Here is an 18,051-nt window from a genome sequence, read left to right as displayed (position 1 = left end):
TCAGGTCATATGCAAGTCTGTAAAAGCTCTTAGATCATCAGAGGGATGGCATGTTTCTGGCTGCCACTGTTGCAACTGAAAGGTTGTCATTATCTGTGCATCCAAAAGTCATCCTGACGTATTTGGTACCTTTGGAATCTTTGGGATATCTGTTATAATTTTAAAAATTGTTTGAATCTGTGAAAACGTAGCAAGATATTTCAGCAATCAATGAAATATTTCAAATACATCAGTATGACTAGAAAACAAAAAAACTTCTTACGTCTCACTCTGCTCACTTTTATTTATAACCGCTGTGACCAACTGTGATTATTCAAGCTGTGTTTAAACAGGCTGGTTTTGTCATCTTTGTTCCCCTATTTGGTTTTTAAAGGAAAATTCCTCTATTTTTCAATCTTATTCCCATAATTGTGTCCATTTTAACTATTGGTCATGATAACTTTGCTGACTAAAAAGTTGCTCTTATTCTCAGAAGCATGCAGGTTGCCTGTAGCCACTGGCTGAGATTTAGTTTCAACAGTGCGGGGACATCATGAAGTCATGAGTTCTTAATTTTGTCAGCTGGTCAGTCAAAGGACCCTGTTGAAAATAAGTAAATCAAACTGAAACTGTGAAAATGGGGCGACAGAGTTTTGTAGGAATTCTGCAGGAATTGGTTGAGCTCATACTGGTGCCAGTCCAGTCACATAGTGATGATGACACCACCTCTTCAATCTCCTAAATGTATCAACAACTATACAAATTGATCATTAACATGATCATTGTTCCCCCAAATTGACTGTAAATTTTATGTATTTTTTGGAACAGCAGCTATGGTTCTTCTACTTTACATATCTGAAGCAATGACAGTGCATCAAGTGGTGCCCATCCAGTCAGGTGTCAGTCCCATTACTGTTTATTGACTACAGGTCGTGAAAACACCACCACCACATATACACACTCACATTCCACTCACAATGTACAATGTCTCTATTTTGTAAGCTCGCTAAGAAATCAATCTCCATCGTCATCATCATCTCTTACAGTTAAGACTACCAAGGCTGCACATGTGGTAGTTCTGTCCAACTGTGTCTCCCGAAAGCTAGGTGTAGTACCACCACCTCATATACAGGGCACTGAAAAACTAAAGAGGGATGTTGAGGAAGCGGATCAGTACGCAGGAGAAACAAAAATAAACCTGGGAAATTCAACAAAAATAATTTAAGAAAAGAAATAAAACAAACAAAAGAGCCTCATAGCAAGCTGCCACCTACTCTCTTCTCTACTCCATCTCATTGACCAGTGACTGACCTTAATTCTTCTCAGCCTCACCTAACTGGAACGTACCATCTACTCAGGTTACCATGGGGTGAGCTAGACTGATACAAAGCTTTCAAAGCATATAGAACAGCACTGATATAGGATTTCTCTGTTACTGTTGCAATCATGGTCACACACACACACAGCCCTCTCATCATGAAGGAGCCCAGTGACTCACTGCTTAGTGCAGCTAATGATGCACACCTTTGGTCACTGTCACTGATTAAGCAGACGATCTGCCCGACCACCACAAAACACAACACACATTTAACACACACAAACACTAGTGATGTTGAGAACCAGAGCTTGGTAAAAGGGGAGATGAGCAACCATTTCATACTGGGTTTATATAATATTAAAAGTTTTATTTTTTTGTTTATCCTTTTTTTTTTCTTCTTTTTTTCATATTCTGCACATGGGGACACCAGCACAATACTGTCAACTGTTTCATTGTTGAAATCTGCAGTTGTACCTTTGTGTTTGGTTTTGCGATGGTGAAGATGAAACCCTGCGACGTAAGGATTCATGTTGATGTCTGACAACTGTCAGTCAATTGTTATACAACCTACTGGAACCAGATGTTTCCCTAAAAAAAAAAAATCTTGGAACGTCTTGATTTTGTCTCTGAAACCTGCAGATATCCCATCCGTCTGTCTGTCTCTTCCTCTCTTTACTTTCTCTTTTTCTCTGTAAATCTGAACTTTTTAGTGATTCTGGTTGGGAGTCTATCTCTAATTCTGTTATCTACTGGCCCAGTCTGGCCCGGGGGATGGATGCCTTCTGTAATCCATTTATCAGAGCCGGCCGCTGGGCCTTCTTCCAAATGACAGCTGGCCTTTAGCAATCTCATTATAAAATGCACCAGGATATAGTATGGAAATATGGGGGGAGGGGGCTCCTGGGCTCTGAAAAATGGACTGAGTAAGAAACACACAGTGGACAAAATTTTATAACACAACCATGTTTTAAATTTTTTTTTTTTTTTTCTGATGACGTGCTGTCATTTATTCAAAATGAATGCAATGGTAACACTACAATACAGTTCTAATGGAATGACTTTACACCTGCTTGTAAAAGGTGGAAGCTGTGAAGCTGTCTCCCGTTTGGGGATGACTTCTCAGAATCTCTGGCTCACCTAACAGGCAAAAATCGCCTTCCTCACACTACATCAATATGCACTCTAGGGAGACAGTTAAGACGTGGGGTCTCTCATTATAAGATGCAGTCCGTTTGCGGTTTCACCTCTCTGAGCACAAATCATGCATATTTCGGTTTCTCTCTCTATTTATCCTCCCAAGACACAATGGAAATCCTCTCTACCTCTTTAGAAAAAAAAAAAAAAGCCAGAGAAAGTAGTGAGGGAGAGAGAGAGAGAAGAGCAAACATAAAAGCAAAAGTAAACCGAAACAACTTTATTTGATTCGTATTTCGTCGTGGTTACTTTCTAAAATAAATAAATAATATAGAGATAAAACTCAAGTAGTGGCCGCACAGCAGATTTCATGCACTGCTGAATGCTGAAATGTCATCGTCCACAGTGACAGAATCTGAGGCCGCATAGCAAATATCAAACATGTTTAATTTGAGGTGATTCTCTCCGGAGACAGTTGCTGACAACCGCGGGGTGTCGATCCCCTTGTATCTGGATTGAATCCAAATGTGATTTAATAACTTTTTTTTTATTTCACTTAGCCACATATGTATATACATCTCCATTTGCCAGATCACAAATCTGATTGCATCCGTCTTGGTTCAGGGTTTCCTTTCTCTTTAATGAGACAGAACAGCAGCTAATGTCAGTGTCACTAAAGATGCCAATATTATAGAGGACTGACTTGTGAGTGGTTTCCACTTACTGACATAATCACACTTTCAACTTACAGCCAGGTGAAACATAGAACATACAGAGACTTTGGTGCACAGACTAAGGTACATAAAACATTATAAAATACATGAAACATGTATACATTAAAACCTATGTTTGAGTTTGCTTAGCCATCACAATTTAATCCAACTATCAAAGGTTAAAAAAACATCATCACCCCCAAATAGTTACATGAGAAACACATCATGGCTCATTTACTCCTTTTCAGCATTCTCCTAGAATGTGTTTTTGATTTCAAGCCGTCTCAAATACTTTTTGGATACGTTTACCCTTCGCTTTTTTGGTGATTGGATAGCTAGCTAATGTCCAGACTTACACATAGCTGGTGCAACAGGCTACTGTTCTGTTTCCTCAAGTGTAGTATTATATTTCATTAGAGTCTAATAATTTCTTCATCAGGGAAAGTGCTCTTTACTTCAGGCGAAGCAGCGTGCCTCCACTACTATATGCTGCATTACACCCTGCTGAAATAATGCTGACGTTTAATAGGATTTTACTGTAGTGCCTGTTTTCAGTCGTTTTTTTATTCAAGTCATTTAACATCAGTGCACACTCTAGTTTATAACTTTCCTCATGCTTGTAAACCGACCAGCTAGAGCCTCCTTTTGTCCTACGAGTTGTCTTCCTTTAGTTTACAGTGATCACTGGTCCCAATGAGGATCACAGGGCGTTAACAAATCCAGCATATGTGAGGAGAAAACTCCTTGAAGATCAACAGGAAGCAGACACAGCAGTGACCACCTCTCTCCCTCTGTGTTCATCACACCCTGTGTGCTCGCTCACCACCTCCTCCTCACAGACACAGTGTGTGTGTGTGTGTGTTTGTGCATGTGTGGGTGTGTAGGTGTGGTTAGCGAGCACTTGCACCCCTGCAATACAAATCCATAACAGTGCTGTGCTCGCTCATCCAGAGAGAGAGAAAATAAGAAATAGAAATCAGAGGGTGTAGGCAGTGGGAAGGTGTGTGTGTGTGTGTGTGTGTGTGTGTGTGTGTGTGTGTGTTTGGTTGTCTCTCTCACACACACACACACACACACAGAGTTTTTATGTAGTCCTTATTGGGCCTTTGATCCAAGGTGTGTAAGGAGCTCTCATCTCCTACTGTGATACTCATACAGACACACACACACATGAACACACACACACTTTTCTGTCACACACACACTCATGTATTCCTCTCAGGGCTGCAGCAGTTCCCTACTGTGTAGGCCCTGTTACACGCACACACACACATACACACAAAAGAGGTTATTTTGGGGTCGTCTTGGTGAACACAATGGACGGACACGCCCACACACACACATGCATAGACACACACACACACGCACACATAACAAAAGGGTCTCTAGTTGCACGTGTCCAAAATCCTTCCAGAGGTCTGTGAACATTACCGTCTGTGTGTGTGTGTGTTTGCACTGTGACTAAAGGCTTTCAGCAGGACAATAAGACGTGTGCCTGTGCGTGCGCGGGTGTGTGTGTGTGTGTGTGTGTGTGTGTGTGTGTGTAATGGTTAATACCAGGACAATAGAAGTGTGCCTGTTCAGTTGTTATCGGCTTGCTGGAGCCTCACAGGCCTGCTGTTTTTTTTTTTTTTTTTTGTCCACCTTTCACCATGAAAAGGAAGAAAAAGAAAGAAATCAAAAAGGAGAAAAAAAGGTCTCCCACATTCTCTCTTTCCAGTGTCAGAAAAGATAAATAAATAGATGTACAAAAATAAACTGCGATGGTCTTAATTTATGAGAAAATGTAATGTCAGTCATATCACACCAAGCAATGTTTACAGTATGAATCTGATTTCTTTTCAGGTTTGTATTTTAATGAAGTTTTCCTATCATGTGACGAACATTAGATGGAGCTGTTGGCAGATATTTTTTTACTTTTAATGATATTTGCAGGAGGCAGATCTGGAAAATGAGACAAATGCAAATGTTGGTGTTAGTTCATAATATGTGAATCAGTTGGTTTTGTTTTCTTTGGTTGAAATGGTAAACTGACCCTCAATCAATAAACCATGTAACATAAGTAACTATATGATACTATATTGTACAATACTGTATAATGCTATAATAATAATTATACTGTAAGGCCATGTGCAGACCAATGTTAGGCTAGGTTCACTTCATGTCATTTGGTTTAGGTTGAGAGAAGACCATATTAGTTTGTATTGTTCTCGCCTGGTGTGTATGTCTAAATAAAATTGTGGGGGGCGGGCCAACGGGGGGCCCAAAAGCAAATCTTCGCTCCGGGACCCAAAGCCGTTTAATCTGTCCGTATTAGGGATCTGCAGGTGCTGTGGGGTGCTGAATAAGCTTAAAGGTCCCTCAAACAAAATGTGGAAGGTTCATACTTGACCTTGGTAATACTAGTTTGACCCTAAGTTCAAATTATTTGGTCAAAATTTGGAATCATTTAATTTCACTGTGATGTAATTTGAAACAGATTATGCGTAAGAATGTTTAATCACTATGCCTGAAAGTTCATTTTTACATTAGGAACAGTAGGTCGACGAATTAATCTTAACTCACTTCAAAATATGTCTGGTCTTCAGAACTAAGTGACTAATTAATGAAGTAACTATCTAAGTATGGAAGATTAGAACGCAGCTATACATATGTGCACTAAATCAATCAAAACAAAAGCATCTTGCTGTCTCTGTCCTTTTGTGTTTTTTCAGAGATTAATGACATTAAAGGTGTTTGAGGATTCCTCATCTGATTGGAAGCTGATGTTAATTTCTCTCTCTGTCTCTCCACCAGGCTGTCTGTCCAACCTTCCACCAAACGCCAAGAAGATCTCCAACTCGTACGAGGAGCGCCGTAAACAGGCCACTGCCATTGTGCTGCTGGGGGTTATTGGGGCCGAATTTGGCGCTGAGATCGAACCGCCGAAGGGTTCAGTGAGGGCCCGAGCTGGCGGACAGGCGCCCGAGGGCTTTGGACTGACTAGTGGAGGATCCAACTATTCACTGGCTAGACACACATGTAAGTACGGAGACAACACACATATAGTACATTCACCGAAGAGTGACGAGACCACACACACCTACCTGGAACTATTGTATCACCTCCTGAGCAATTTAGTTACAGGAACCAATCCCCAAAATGGGCGGAGGACACTAGAAGCAAAAGCCGAATTGGTGACAATGGATACACAATATGTTTTGTTAATTCCCTGTAGTGGAAAAAGACTATTCCATTGACCTGTCATTCCTGTTTTAACTGCCTAGAGTTTGACCTGGAGTTTTCAAACCTCAAACATCATACACGCACATGTACATATATGTGCAGCCTCTCAGGACTGCCTGCTATTTTAAACATGTGTTGGTCCCAAGCCATGTTTTTTCCAAACTCAGAACTACACAACTGAGAAAGTAGAAACTTCAGTGTTGGATTAGAGGTGAGGGAGAGAGATGGGATTGATTTTCACCCACCAAGCTTGACACCTTAAGGAGCTTGGCACTGACTTCTACACACACTCATATACACACACACACTGAGTGAGCCCAGCCTGTGCCATGCTGCGCCTGCAGCGTTGGACCTTGGTGGGCATCAAACTTGCACTAAGCAGAGCTGCTCTTCCATCCTGCTGCTCCTGAGCTCTGATTGGTTGCCTCTGGGGGCATCCGCCCAGTGACAGAGCCTGTACTCACACTGATAGGCTGTGGAGCGTGGTGGTTTTTAGTTGGACCTGTACACAGCGGTCAGCTCACCTGTGTGGACTCACCAGACACACACACACACACACAGAGAAACCCCAGAAAACCCCAAGCCCAAATCATCAGATAAAAACAACTCAAGATTTAATTGATCCCCTTGAGTAGAGCTCCACCCCTTTAAAATCTTTAGCCTGGGTATCATTTGGACACTTGGATACCTGTGGTGGTATGATAACAAACCTTCTTTTCCTTTAATTTAACAAAATAAACCAAACTTTTCAAAGTCCTCAATGTTAAATGTTGTCTTAACATAAAGCAGTCATACAAGAATGCTCATTGAATACTTAAATTAAGCCTTTTTCCCCAATAAACTTAGTTAACTGTGTTGCTTTTGACAGTGCTTAGTTAAATCCTTTAGTGTCTTTTAATTACCTTGTTTCTTTCTTCATCAAATCTTGGACAAACAATAAACCAGTAAATAATGATACTCAACAATTTCATCATCTGTTAAACAAAAAGTACAGTTTTAAAACATAAACATGTACATATCTCCTCTGTGAAACAGCAAATTATGAATACTTCACCTAGACCACAGGGCTGAGCATATTAATATTTTCCCAAGACAAAATTAGTTGTAAAGGTACCCTGTGGAGTTTTGTAAATAACAACAAAACATTCTTGTTTTTTTTATCCTAAACCTCTTACTTTTTTCTGAGGTTTGCTCAGTGTTCCAAGTCCGATTCAGCAAATCCTCTTAAATGAGTGAATGTGTTGTAAATTGTTAGTTTTTAACTTGTCGAATGGCAGAGGTCATCACTTGCATATAATTCTAGCTGTTTCATTCACAAAAATTTCCCCCAAGAGTAAAAAGAACTTCACGCTTCAAAGGTTGAATCCCTGCTGTCGGAAGTCAGCAGATGAAAACATAACAGTAGCAGTGTTAGTAGTGTAAAAAAAGGACCTGAAAGAGAGAAAACATTACTACAGCTGTCAACAGCCTGTCATCACAGAGCAGAACCATGACAGAAATAAAGAAGGAATGGTTTGACATGAAGTTACACGCCACAAATGTCTTGTTTAAGCAGCCCAGGACTAAAATGAGAGGTAGTCAAGAGGGTTTGACAATCTCAGAGAAGGATGACAGAATACAGTCATTAGAAGTGATGTTACACTGTCAGGTGTTAGCACAGAGGATGTTCACCTGGACAGTGACCTGCATGAAAACCCTGGGGCAGCTGCTGGAGTGTGACAATTTTCTTAACTGCTCATTGTGTCAGTGTCATGAGAAAATACCAATGGCAGTAAAATATAAACTGAATATTATTTGCGCTTAAGAGAATAAGCTTAGTTTCACCTGAAATTAGTCCCCTGGATTAGCCATTGTAGCTAGCTGCATATGGATCTACTTAAACTTACTGGTTAAGGCCACGATCAAACCAACATAACCCCAGTGTGAAAAAACACAACCTCATTCCTGTGAATGATGGCAGTCTGGTGGTGCAGCTAGGGAGCCAACATAGAGGGCTTTGGCAAAAAAATGCATGGTGGTTGCCTGTCTAAAAAGGTGCTGCCTTGGTCAACCACACACATGCAAGCACACATTCTTTGTGGATTTCTTGTCTCTCAGTGTAAACTGCTGTTCAGCGTTTTGGTGTCTGGTAAGCATTCAATTTACAGTTATATCACTCAAACTGGACTTCCTGGATCATATTTCATGTGTCAATGGTCTTTAACAACAAGCTTTCCACCAGCGCAGACCCCTGGAATGTTTTAACGCCAGGCTGTTTTTGACCTGAATGCCCAATACTCCAGGTTGAAAAATACCTGAATTTTTCTTTAAAGGACTTGGTTGCTGAGATTTTTTCTTATTGTCAACAATTGTGCAGAGCCAAACCAACAATGAAGTCTTATTCCTCTGTGCCGTAGACCTCCGTTGTTGTTCAAAAACTATTAAAAACACGTCAATGAGCCACACCTCTGCACCGGGTGACACGTTCCTTCATCCCTGAAGAGAGCGATTACTATAGTTTGTTGAGAAGAAGCTCCAAAGAGTAACAGCGAGAAGATAGTAACCTTAAGGAGAGCAGTTCTCGTACAGCAAACCACTGCACATGCGCAGGAATGTGGTTCCATTTACAGAGCCTCTCTAGCTTGTTGTGCTACATAACACAACCTCTTGACTGTGTACTATATTATAAATAAAGAACTTCAGTACCATGGTCTTCACTTAACCATAACCAGATCATTATTCTTTCAATTAAGACAACAAAGATTCCCTAACCTTGAAGGATAAGGCTGGTGAACCAACACTGGCTTCTTGTAGGAAATTAGCAGCTGTCTCCCATGTCAAAGTCATACTTTGTTGACCCATGCTTCCATTCACCCCAACAGTCATAATTCACATGGCAGCTAGAGGTCTTTTTCATTTAAACATAAACAGAGGTCATATCTAAGCATTTCAACAAACGACAATCTGAGGAAGCTACTCTGACTCCAGAGCATCCTGCTCTGTTAACTGACCTCGCAGAGTGTCTGAACCCTGTAAAACATTTTATTGCATAGTAAAAAGCTCAAGCAGACAATTACAGACAACTGTAAAAAAACATGCGGTGGAGGACATTTTTTCATGCTTTCTGCTCTGTTTCTTTGTCATCTGTTTCCTTCCTTAGTTTTATTCTTCTCTTCCTTTCACTCAGCTTGTTTTCCTGCTCTCATTCAGCCTGTTGTTTTTCTTCCTCCATCCATGCTCCATCTCCTGCCTATCCTCTCTCTGTTATGAAATTGAAAGATAGATCGTTGTTGTTGGCATACAGCGCAGTGTGTGTGATGAATGAGAGCTGTCCACCCAGAGAGAGGGAGGCTAGAGTAGTCTATACAGCAGAGTATAGATTGATGTTTTCATATGGCGAGGGGGGAAGATGGAGGGGGAGATTGAGCTTTAGGATGGAGGGATGGAAGGAAGGACCGATGATAGCGGAGGGAAGAGAGGATGTGGTTGGATAGGATAAAAGAGACAAACTGTACATCAGAGTACAGTCTCTGGACAATAATGCTCACAGTAAATGTCAAAATACCTCGAGTGCCTTCAGAGGCCCATTCACTGTGAATGCTGGCATTTTAAAACATTCATGAGAGCTGATTGGAAATTGAGTTCTATTTTGTATTGTGGCACACTGAACGGGGAAAACCAGGCGAAGGAAACTATAAAACTCTGCAGTGGTTCAGGCCCAAGAAATCTCAGTTTTTCATTTTACTACCAGTCAAACGAAGAGGGTTTTTTTCACAAGATCAAAACAATATTAATACATAGATTTAAAGTATGGTATTCACATCCTGAGTCAGTATGTGAGATGAACTGGCTGAGACGATTCTCAACAGCAGATGTTTTTACAGTAACCAGTTACCTCATAGTGACTAAATAAGATGCATAATGATTAACATTTTTTTCACATAACAGCAGTGAACATTAAGTTAAATATTTTTCAATAAATTTGTGTATGAATGAATGTATTTTTTATGATGGTTTCAAATCATATTTGACATGATTTACTTGTTTGAAGTTTATTATTGATGTAAGTTTTGGTGGTCAGCAACCTTTTAGGGATGGTATCGGTATTTGGTTAGCAAAATTTTAAGCGTCAAAGTTGTTAGCTAAATTCCAACAACCGAAATCATATTTTTAGCTAAACTGTACACTTATTAATGGTTAAAAATAGGAATATCTTGGGCTAACGATTGATTAGAAGTATAGGCTTATGAATTATAAGTAATTTCTTAAACATGTTTTCATTATTAGCCGCATCTTGGACTTAGCATTGACTAGCACGACGTTAGGATTAAAGTACCGATCACACCAGAAGGTGGCACATTTGTGTGTCCTCCCAAAATTGGTGATGCTGGAAGCTTGGTGACGTAGGGATTACTTCCTGTAGCTGGTGATCCACTTGCAAACATGCTAGTTACAATAGCCAGCCAAACGAGCTAGCATACTAGCTGCCAGTCAGTGGTGGGTTGTTACACAGAGACTGTTAATGTATGGGGTGGTTGTAGACCAAATACTCCTTATATTATTTTCTAATTATATATTTAACATGTAGATGTACACCATACACACAGTAGCCCTTTCTTTCTTTCTCTCTCACACATGAACCGGCTCTCCCTCTACCTTTCTTGTATTGTTTTTTGTTTATTTCTCTCTCTGTCTCTCTGCAGCCAGTCTGAACCGGCTCTCATCCACTATCCAAGTCCCCAACATTGATTTACCTTCACCTCTCATTTAAGCTCAAACAGAGGAAGAGGGAGAGAGAGAAAGAAACGGGCAGATGGAAGAAAGAAAGTAGAAAGCCTGTTAGTGGTCGACTTAGCCTGGTAAACTGTAGATGCCACCAATCTGTCACTATTTCACACTCTCTACTCTTTCCTTCCTCCCTCCCTTCCTTTCTCCCTCCCTCCTTTCGTTCCACCCTTCCTTCCTTCCTTCCTTCCTTCCTTTTCTTCCTTCCTTCCTCCTCCCCCTCATCCTCCCGCTCTAATTACCCTCTCTGTGTTAATGTGACATGTTTACTGCTCTAACTAACAGCCCATTATGGCAGACTGATGCTTTGTCAATAGCTATTGGTTCATTTGGGCCGGGCCTGCCTTTAAACAAAGATGTCCGCCGTGAGAAATGGACCTGAGTCTGGACCTCTCTCACTTCCTGCTCACTGATTAGAAGGGAGGGGCTGTAAATTTGAGCCTCAATCCAACCAATTACAACACTGACTGTTAATGGCCATCTTTAATTGTCCGTGGGAAAAAAAAATTGAGGCTTCTAAGTGTAAATGTGGCTGTATGATTAAACCTCCAACAGTTTCATTACAAACACCTACCCACCCACAGTCACTGTCACTGCTCACAGTGTTGAACTTTGACCTTATGACTTCTGAAGATTGTTCTATGTTGGTGGGGATCCACTGGTTCACTGTGTGAAGAGCACGTACATACATATTCACAACTTCAGGGGTTTGAATTTGACTGGTGACCTTTTGCCCCATGACCCCCGAATCATAACCCCTCCCCACAAATCCTCCCACATAGTCACCCACCCAGTTTATTTATTGATTATCAGTTGATGTGAAACTAATCGTTGCTCTGTGGAGCTGTAGTTGATTTCCCATCAGGATCAGGACAGTAAAGGTAGCGAACAAATTTTTCCACATTTTATACAACACAGACTACAAGGACAGACAGTGATTGTAGGATGTAAAGCCCATTATTTATGGTTACTTATATTTTTAAAAAATCCAGAAAAGCATCTGTTTCAATTTACTGTTATTCTTACTGTCAACAAATTCCAAAAACCAACAATTTGTTAGTCTATCTTGTGATACTTCCTGTCTCAGCCTCAAGCCCATTGGTTCCTACTAAAGATGTGAATCTTTAAAACATAACTACTTTTAGGACTTTTTGTATGTTCACTATTAACAGTGAATATCTTATGTGTACCAGTAATGTAAAAGAGAACATACTCAAATTAAAGTCCTTGTAACACTTGACGATATTCCAACAAATTTGTTTAAATGAGGAACTCTTCAGAAATGAAAAACAAAATGTAAATTCCTTCCAACATCTCAACACTCCTGTCTATCTGGTCACAGCATTTCATCCGATATCTGTCCTCACAATGCACAAAAAATCATGCAGGGGATTGTTGATGACTGTCTCGATGCCCCGCTGGCTCAATTGAAGATAGTTCTACTGACGCTGTGTGAAATGTGAAAGCAACAGGAAATGCATATATTGTTGTGAGAAAATGTGAACAGATGTGAGATTTTCACACAGTGTTTTGAGAATGATGTTTCAAGGGTTTTGCCAAAGCAGCTGAGAAAAACTCATCACACAACAGGAAAACACAAATTCCCACTACTGAGAATCAAACCCCTGGTCACTGTGGAGGTGGAAAGATACTTTACTGCTGCAGCAAACATGCACAATGTCCATACTGAATTTAGACACCATTACTACAATGGAAAAGCACTGAACTTTTATATAGACTCAAGCTGCAAAAGCTAAAATAAGTGACATCAAACATCAAGTGATTCAAGTTGGTGTAAGTTTGAAGAGAAGTGGGCAGAGAAAGCATAAAAGAATAGTGTAACTGGGAGTAAAATAGATTTCTGTTGGTGGTTTGATTATTTGTAATGATCACTAACTGGAGGTCAAAGTTCATTCAACCCTACATCACTGTTGATATTTATAGTCCACTGCTTGTATGCATATTGATGTATGTAACAAAAACATGATTGATTTGAGCTCTCACTGATGTTTGCTTAGTGTCAAGGTTCACTGCCCTATCACTGATACGGCTAACACACACTCAGCCACAACACGCTAACAAAATGCCTGATCTGCATGTTTGACTCTGTGTCTCTTTACCGACACCCATAACATAACTGCTAAAAAAAGCTGTCCATCACTTACAATCTATGTGGCTTGTAAGGATGCAGCACCACAATGCTAACACAGTTATCGCTCTATCTATCACTGCCCGAATATATTATATAACGGTCGAACCCAGCGATGCTAACACGGTTAGCCTCTAGCTATATCTTTCATTGCCCCATCCAGAGGCTGTGTGTGTGTGTGTGTAGATATAAACCAATAAGGAAGGGGGTTTGCCATTTAAGGCGAGTTGATGATGAAATGCTAGGAGATATAGATGATGAGATTAGCTGTGTGTGTCTGGAGACTGGAGGACCTTTAGAGCAACCGCAGGATTATAAATACTTAAAGTAAATGATCTGTATTATATTATATCTTTCTCCATATTATGACTGTTTAACATTTATATTTCAAGTGAACATACAATGAACTGTATTGATCCTTGAGTGGAGTCAGACGGTAGAAGAAGAAAAGCCCTGCTAATGTAGAGCTTTAGAGATGTAGTCTTCCCGCTAAGACTGTTGACAGATTTACAACCTCTCGGTCCAGAATGTTCTATATGTACATCACTGAGTTTGCATAAATAAATGATCAGTTAATGCATGATCACTCCATTTAAAAGGAAAAGTAAAAAGCCACTGGAATAATTGAGAAATACCAGCAGTGGCTGTAGATTATCGTGTCCTAACTAGTTATTGGATAAGATGTGTGATAAAATACCAAAATGAGTGATATTCTGTTGACATTTTCAAACGTTTTGGAAAACCAGATACCAGATATTTAACCTGCCTCTCTCAGTTTTGATTTTCTTCTGACTTTATCTTTGTGTAGCACTGTGTGAAGAATCTGCTAAAAGCTCTGGACCTCAGGCTACAGTGGGTGAGACAGGCAGTGAGAGACAGACAGACACCTGGGAGGGGGGGGTGGGGAGGTGGGTGTTATTGAGGAGTGGGGGATATTTTCTGGAGTCTTAATGGTCAGTCCATCCCCACAGAGACTGGCTCAAATGTCAGGTCAGCTATGAACTGACCTCCATCCTGCTCACTCTCTTTATCCTCTGTGTGTGCGTGTGTGTGTGTGTGTGTGTGTGTGTCTTTGGAGCACAGAAGTTTATTCATTTTTACCTGAACCTCATTTAAAAAAATTGGATTTACTGTTTTTTGGTTTTGAGAAGATATGATTCCTTTATAGAAAATGTAAATAGGGCTGATATGGTCACAGGAGTTTAACCATAATCTGTTTAAATGCTTCAAAGGGTCAAGAATGTGGAAATGAGGACAGAATATGTTTTTGAAAATCCATTTTGTCTTTCTTTTAGTCGTGTCGGGGTTACTGGTGCAAATTAGCTGGTCAACGAAGGATGTCACATTGTTTCAAAATGATTTGGTTGAATGTGCTCTGTCCCCTATAAATGAATCAATAAGTAATGAGAAACTGAACAGGCAATTTTAACGTCCTATTCCAGAAAAAGTAAACATGAAATATGAAAATATAAATATGAATATGATAAGGGGCATCATGGTGGCCGATACAGCAGCAGTGTCTCAAGTTTTAATTCATCTGAACACCTCCATCACATCTTAATTCCCTCTTTGTCCCAATATTATTCACTCCTGCAGACTCCACAATATTTCGATATACAGAAATGATAATGAGCTGATTAAAGGTGCAGTGTGTAGAATTTAGTGGCATCTAGTGGAACAGACTTGGCAGAAATGGAATATAACATTCATAAGTATGTTTTAATTGGTGTATAATCCCGTGAAAATAAGAATCATGATTTCGTTACCTTAGAATGAGCCCTTTATATCTACAAAGGGAGCAGGTCCTCTTCTGCGCAGGCCACCATGTTGCACCACCATATTTCTACAGTAGCCCAGAACGGACAAACCACCATAGATTCTCCTACAGACTTGGAAGGGAGGGGTATTCAGTCGGATGCAATCTGTTACCTCACTGCTAGATGCCACTAAATTCTACACACTGGTCCTTTAAGTCACTTAAAATGTGCAGGAGCACAGGATGACATCAGGCTCCTGTCGTTTTTCAGATAAACCCCTCCTGACTGTACTCTGTTCTGATTCTAATGTTTCTACCATTTGCAGGTAAGGCGCTGACCTTCCTGCTGCTGCAGCCCCCCAGCCCCAAGCTGCCCCCTCACAGCACAATCCGCCGCACTGCCATTGATCTGATTGGCCGGGGCTTCACTGTCTGGGAGCCGTATATGGACGTGTCAGCGGTGCTCATGGGACTGCTGGAGCTCTGCGCCGATGCCGAGAAGCAGCTGGCCAAGTGAGTCCATGAGTGCACACACACAAAACTCAAATGTTGCTTTTACTTTTATAGATAAATTACAGATACTTTTAAATTACATCCATACCCGATTTTTTATATATATATATATATTACAAGGACCTAAGGAAATATATGAACAAGAAGTAAAAAAGGCAGATGTAAACAAGCTGCCATAACTGCAGTAACATCTCATATGTGCAGTAACATGACAAGAACTTAGACTGGCTTTAACGAAGACTTGAGACTTGTCTCAATTGATTTGAGACTTGACCTGGACTTGCTTTAACAAGACCTAAGACTTTACTTGGACTCATCTTGACTGACCTGACTTGGAGTTGCCCTCAAGGACTTGAGACTTGAGACCAGTACAGACAAGACTGAAGACTTGGACTTGTCTTGATGGACTTAAGACTTTGACTTGAGACTTGGTTTGGACTTGTCTCAGTTGACTTGTGACTTGACCTCAAGGATTGAATTTTGACTTTAGACTGTTTCTGACAAGTCTCAAGACTTTACCTTGACCTGTCTCAATTGACTTGAGGCTTGACTTGGACTTGTCCCACTCTCCGATTCACTCTGACACTGCTTGACATGCAAGACGGCGACAGACAGGTCTTGTATGGTCACACAGTATAATATGTAATTGTCAGGCTTCAACATTGAAGGAGCATAGAAAGAACAGGTGAAAGGTAAATGTTAAAATGCTATGTCTTTTTAATGGCCATTGAAAAACCTGAAATACTTGACTCGGACTTACCCCAAAAGACTTAAAGCAGCTCTGAGTACATGCACACAAAAACAAAGCTTACATACAGATTTAAGTAACACAGAAAGACTGAACACAAAGTTCTTCCGGTCAGTTCTGTGTCCTCAGTTTCTGTTGAAGAACTGATTGGTTGATTCATTGTTTGTGTTCATCTGTTTGACTGTTCAGTCTTCCCTCTCAGATTCCAGAGAACAGACAACAGCCTGCTTGTAAATACAAATGTATGCACACACACACCCACACATAGAAACACTCAGGCACTATAGAGCCGACACACTGAGTTATGGAAGCCAGGCTATAATCTGATTGCAGGACATTATGATGATGTAATGATGTCTGCGTTGCTCTGACATGTGAGTCCTTTGTCTGTGTGCATGTGTGTTTGTCTGTATCCATATGGTACGATGATCTTTTTTCTTTTTTTTTTTTTTTGCCACACAAGCAGTGAAGCTTAAAAATGTCCATCAAAAAAACTAGTGATGAGATTGTCATTACAATTCCTGTTCTGAGACATAATCCTGAGATATAAGTTAATACAGCGATGGAGAATCTGCTGGTGCCTGCACAAGCCTGTCAGTGTCAACACAACTGTAATCATAGCTTACCTATCACTTAGTGCAGTCACTTAAAATGAAGTAATGTCTACTTGTGACTCTTCATCACAAGGATTTTCCCTCCTCAGATTGTTGCATTTGAAGGATTTTTAAAGGCCCAAAGAGGCAAAATGACCCAGTATTCACACTAAAATCCAAAAATTAGATAAATATGAGGAAGAATAAACATAACAGAAATATTTCATCGTTCTCTCTCATCCCTTTAATCATCTGGTGACTCTTCAGATTCATCTTTGGATCTTTGTATAAACTGAGTAGTTATGGATGCGCCTCTAAAAAACAAAGTTTAAAAAAAGTCTAAAGTCTAGAAAAAGCTTTGTATGTTGTCAGAAATAGTCGTTATGTGTGGTATGTGTAATCATATAGGTGTCAATAATAAAGTTTATGCCCAGTTCTAGATAAAATTATTATGCACTGTGGAGTGAACAACAATAAACATAAAACGTAATGAACAGTTTTCAATTTTGTCAGCTGACACACTATCCAGTCCTCTACAGTTCTGATAGTGGGCAGTGAATGATTTCAGAGTTTAGGTCGGTTTATATGGTCACATAATTTTATGTCAGTCAGACTGTGACTGCTAATACAATGTCACTTTCTGAGGTGCACCAGGCAGTGTTTGAGCACAGATGTTGACAGCAGCAGAGTCAGCTCCCCATCCTGCACCGTCAACCTTACAACAAGCAGAGAAGAGGTCAAAGGTTATGGCTGACTTCATGCAATCACAGTGAGGTTGTGGTAAAGTTAAAACAGCTTTAGTACAAGTGAAGGTCAGAGATCACAGACAGAAGGTAATTCAGAGGCATCTTGTCATGGTACACAAGTGTGTGTGTGTGTGTGTGTGTGTGTGTGTGTGTGTCTTCCTCCCTGTTGAAATCTAACTGGCCTACATGAGTTGATCCTATTAAGGTTGAAACTCGAGCAGGGCCAGTCTGGTTAAATGAGTATAGATATGTCTGCTGCCTGTGTGTGTGTGTGTGTGTGTGTGTGTGTGTGTGTGTGTGTGTGTGTGTGTGTGGAAGAGAAGAGAATTCAACACAATTCAATTTTAGTCCAATGAATTTTTAGTAGGATAGAAAGAGAAGAGAGCAATAAAACAAGATGTAACATTAAACAG

General features: G+C 40.3%; 1 protein-coding gene across 4 annotated transcripts in view; it reads left to right on the top strand.

Annotated features, from left to right (window-relative positions):
* LOC122968231 (WD repeat-containing protein 7) overlaps positions 1–18,051 on the top strand; it is a 110,878-nt gene that overhangs the window by 70,145 nt on the left and 22,682 nt on the right. For all 4 annotated transcript variants that reach the window (XM_044333262.1, XM_044333263.1, XM_044333260.1 and 1 more), the window contains 2 exons: positions 5,941–6,165; positions 15,365–15,551. In XM_044333262.1, the coding sequence (XP_044189197.1) occupies positions 5,941–6,165; positions 15,365–15,551 (412 nt within the window). The remainder of the gene's footprint in view (positions 1–5,940; positions 6,166–15,364; positions 15,552–18,051) is intronic.

This window comes from Thunnus albacares, chromosome 18, assembly GCF_914725855.1.
Source record: "Thunnus albacares chromosome 18, fThuAlb1.1, whole genome shotgun sequence".
NCBI classification, from domain to species: Eukaryota; Metazoa; Chordata; class Actinopteri; order Scombriformes; family Scombridae; genus Thunnus; species Thunnus albacares.
The sequence above is the reverse complement of the archived record's forward strand: the minus strand, read 5'-3'. Positions and strand labels throughout refer to the sequence as shown.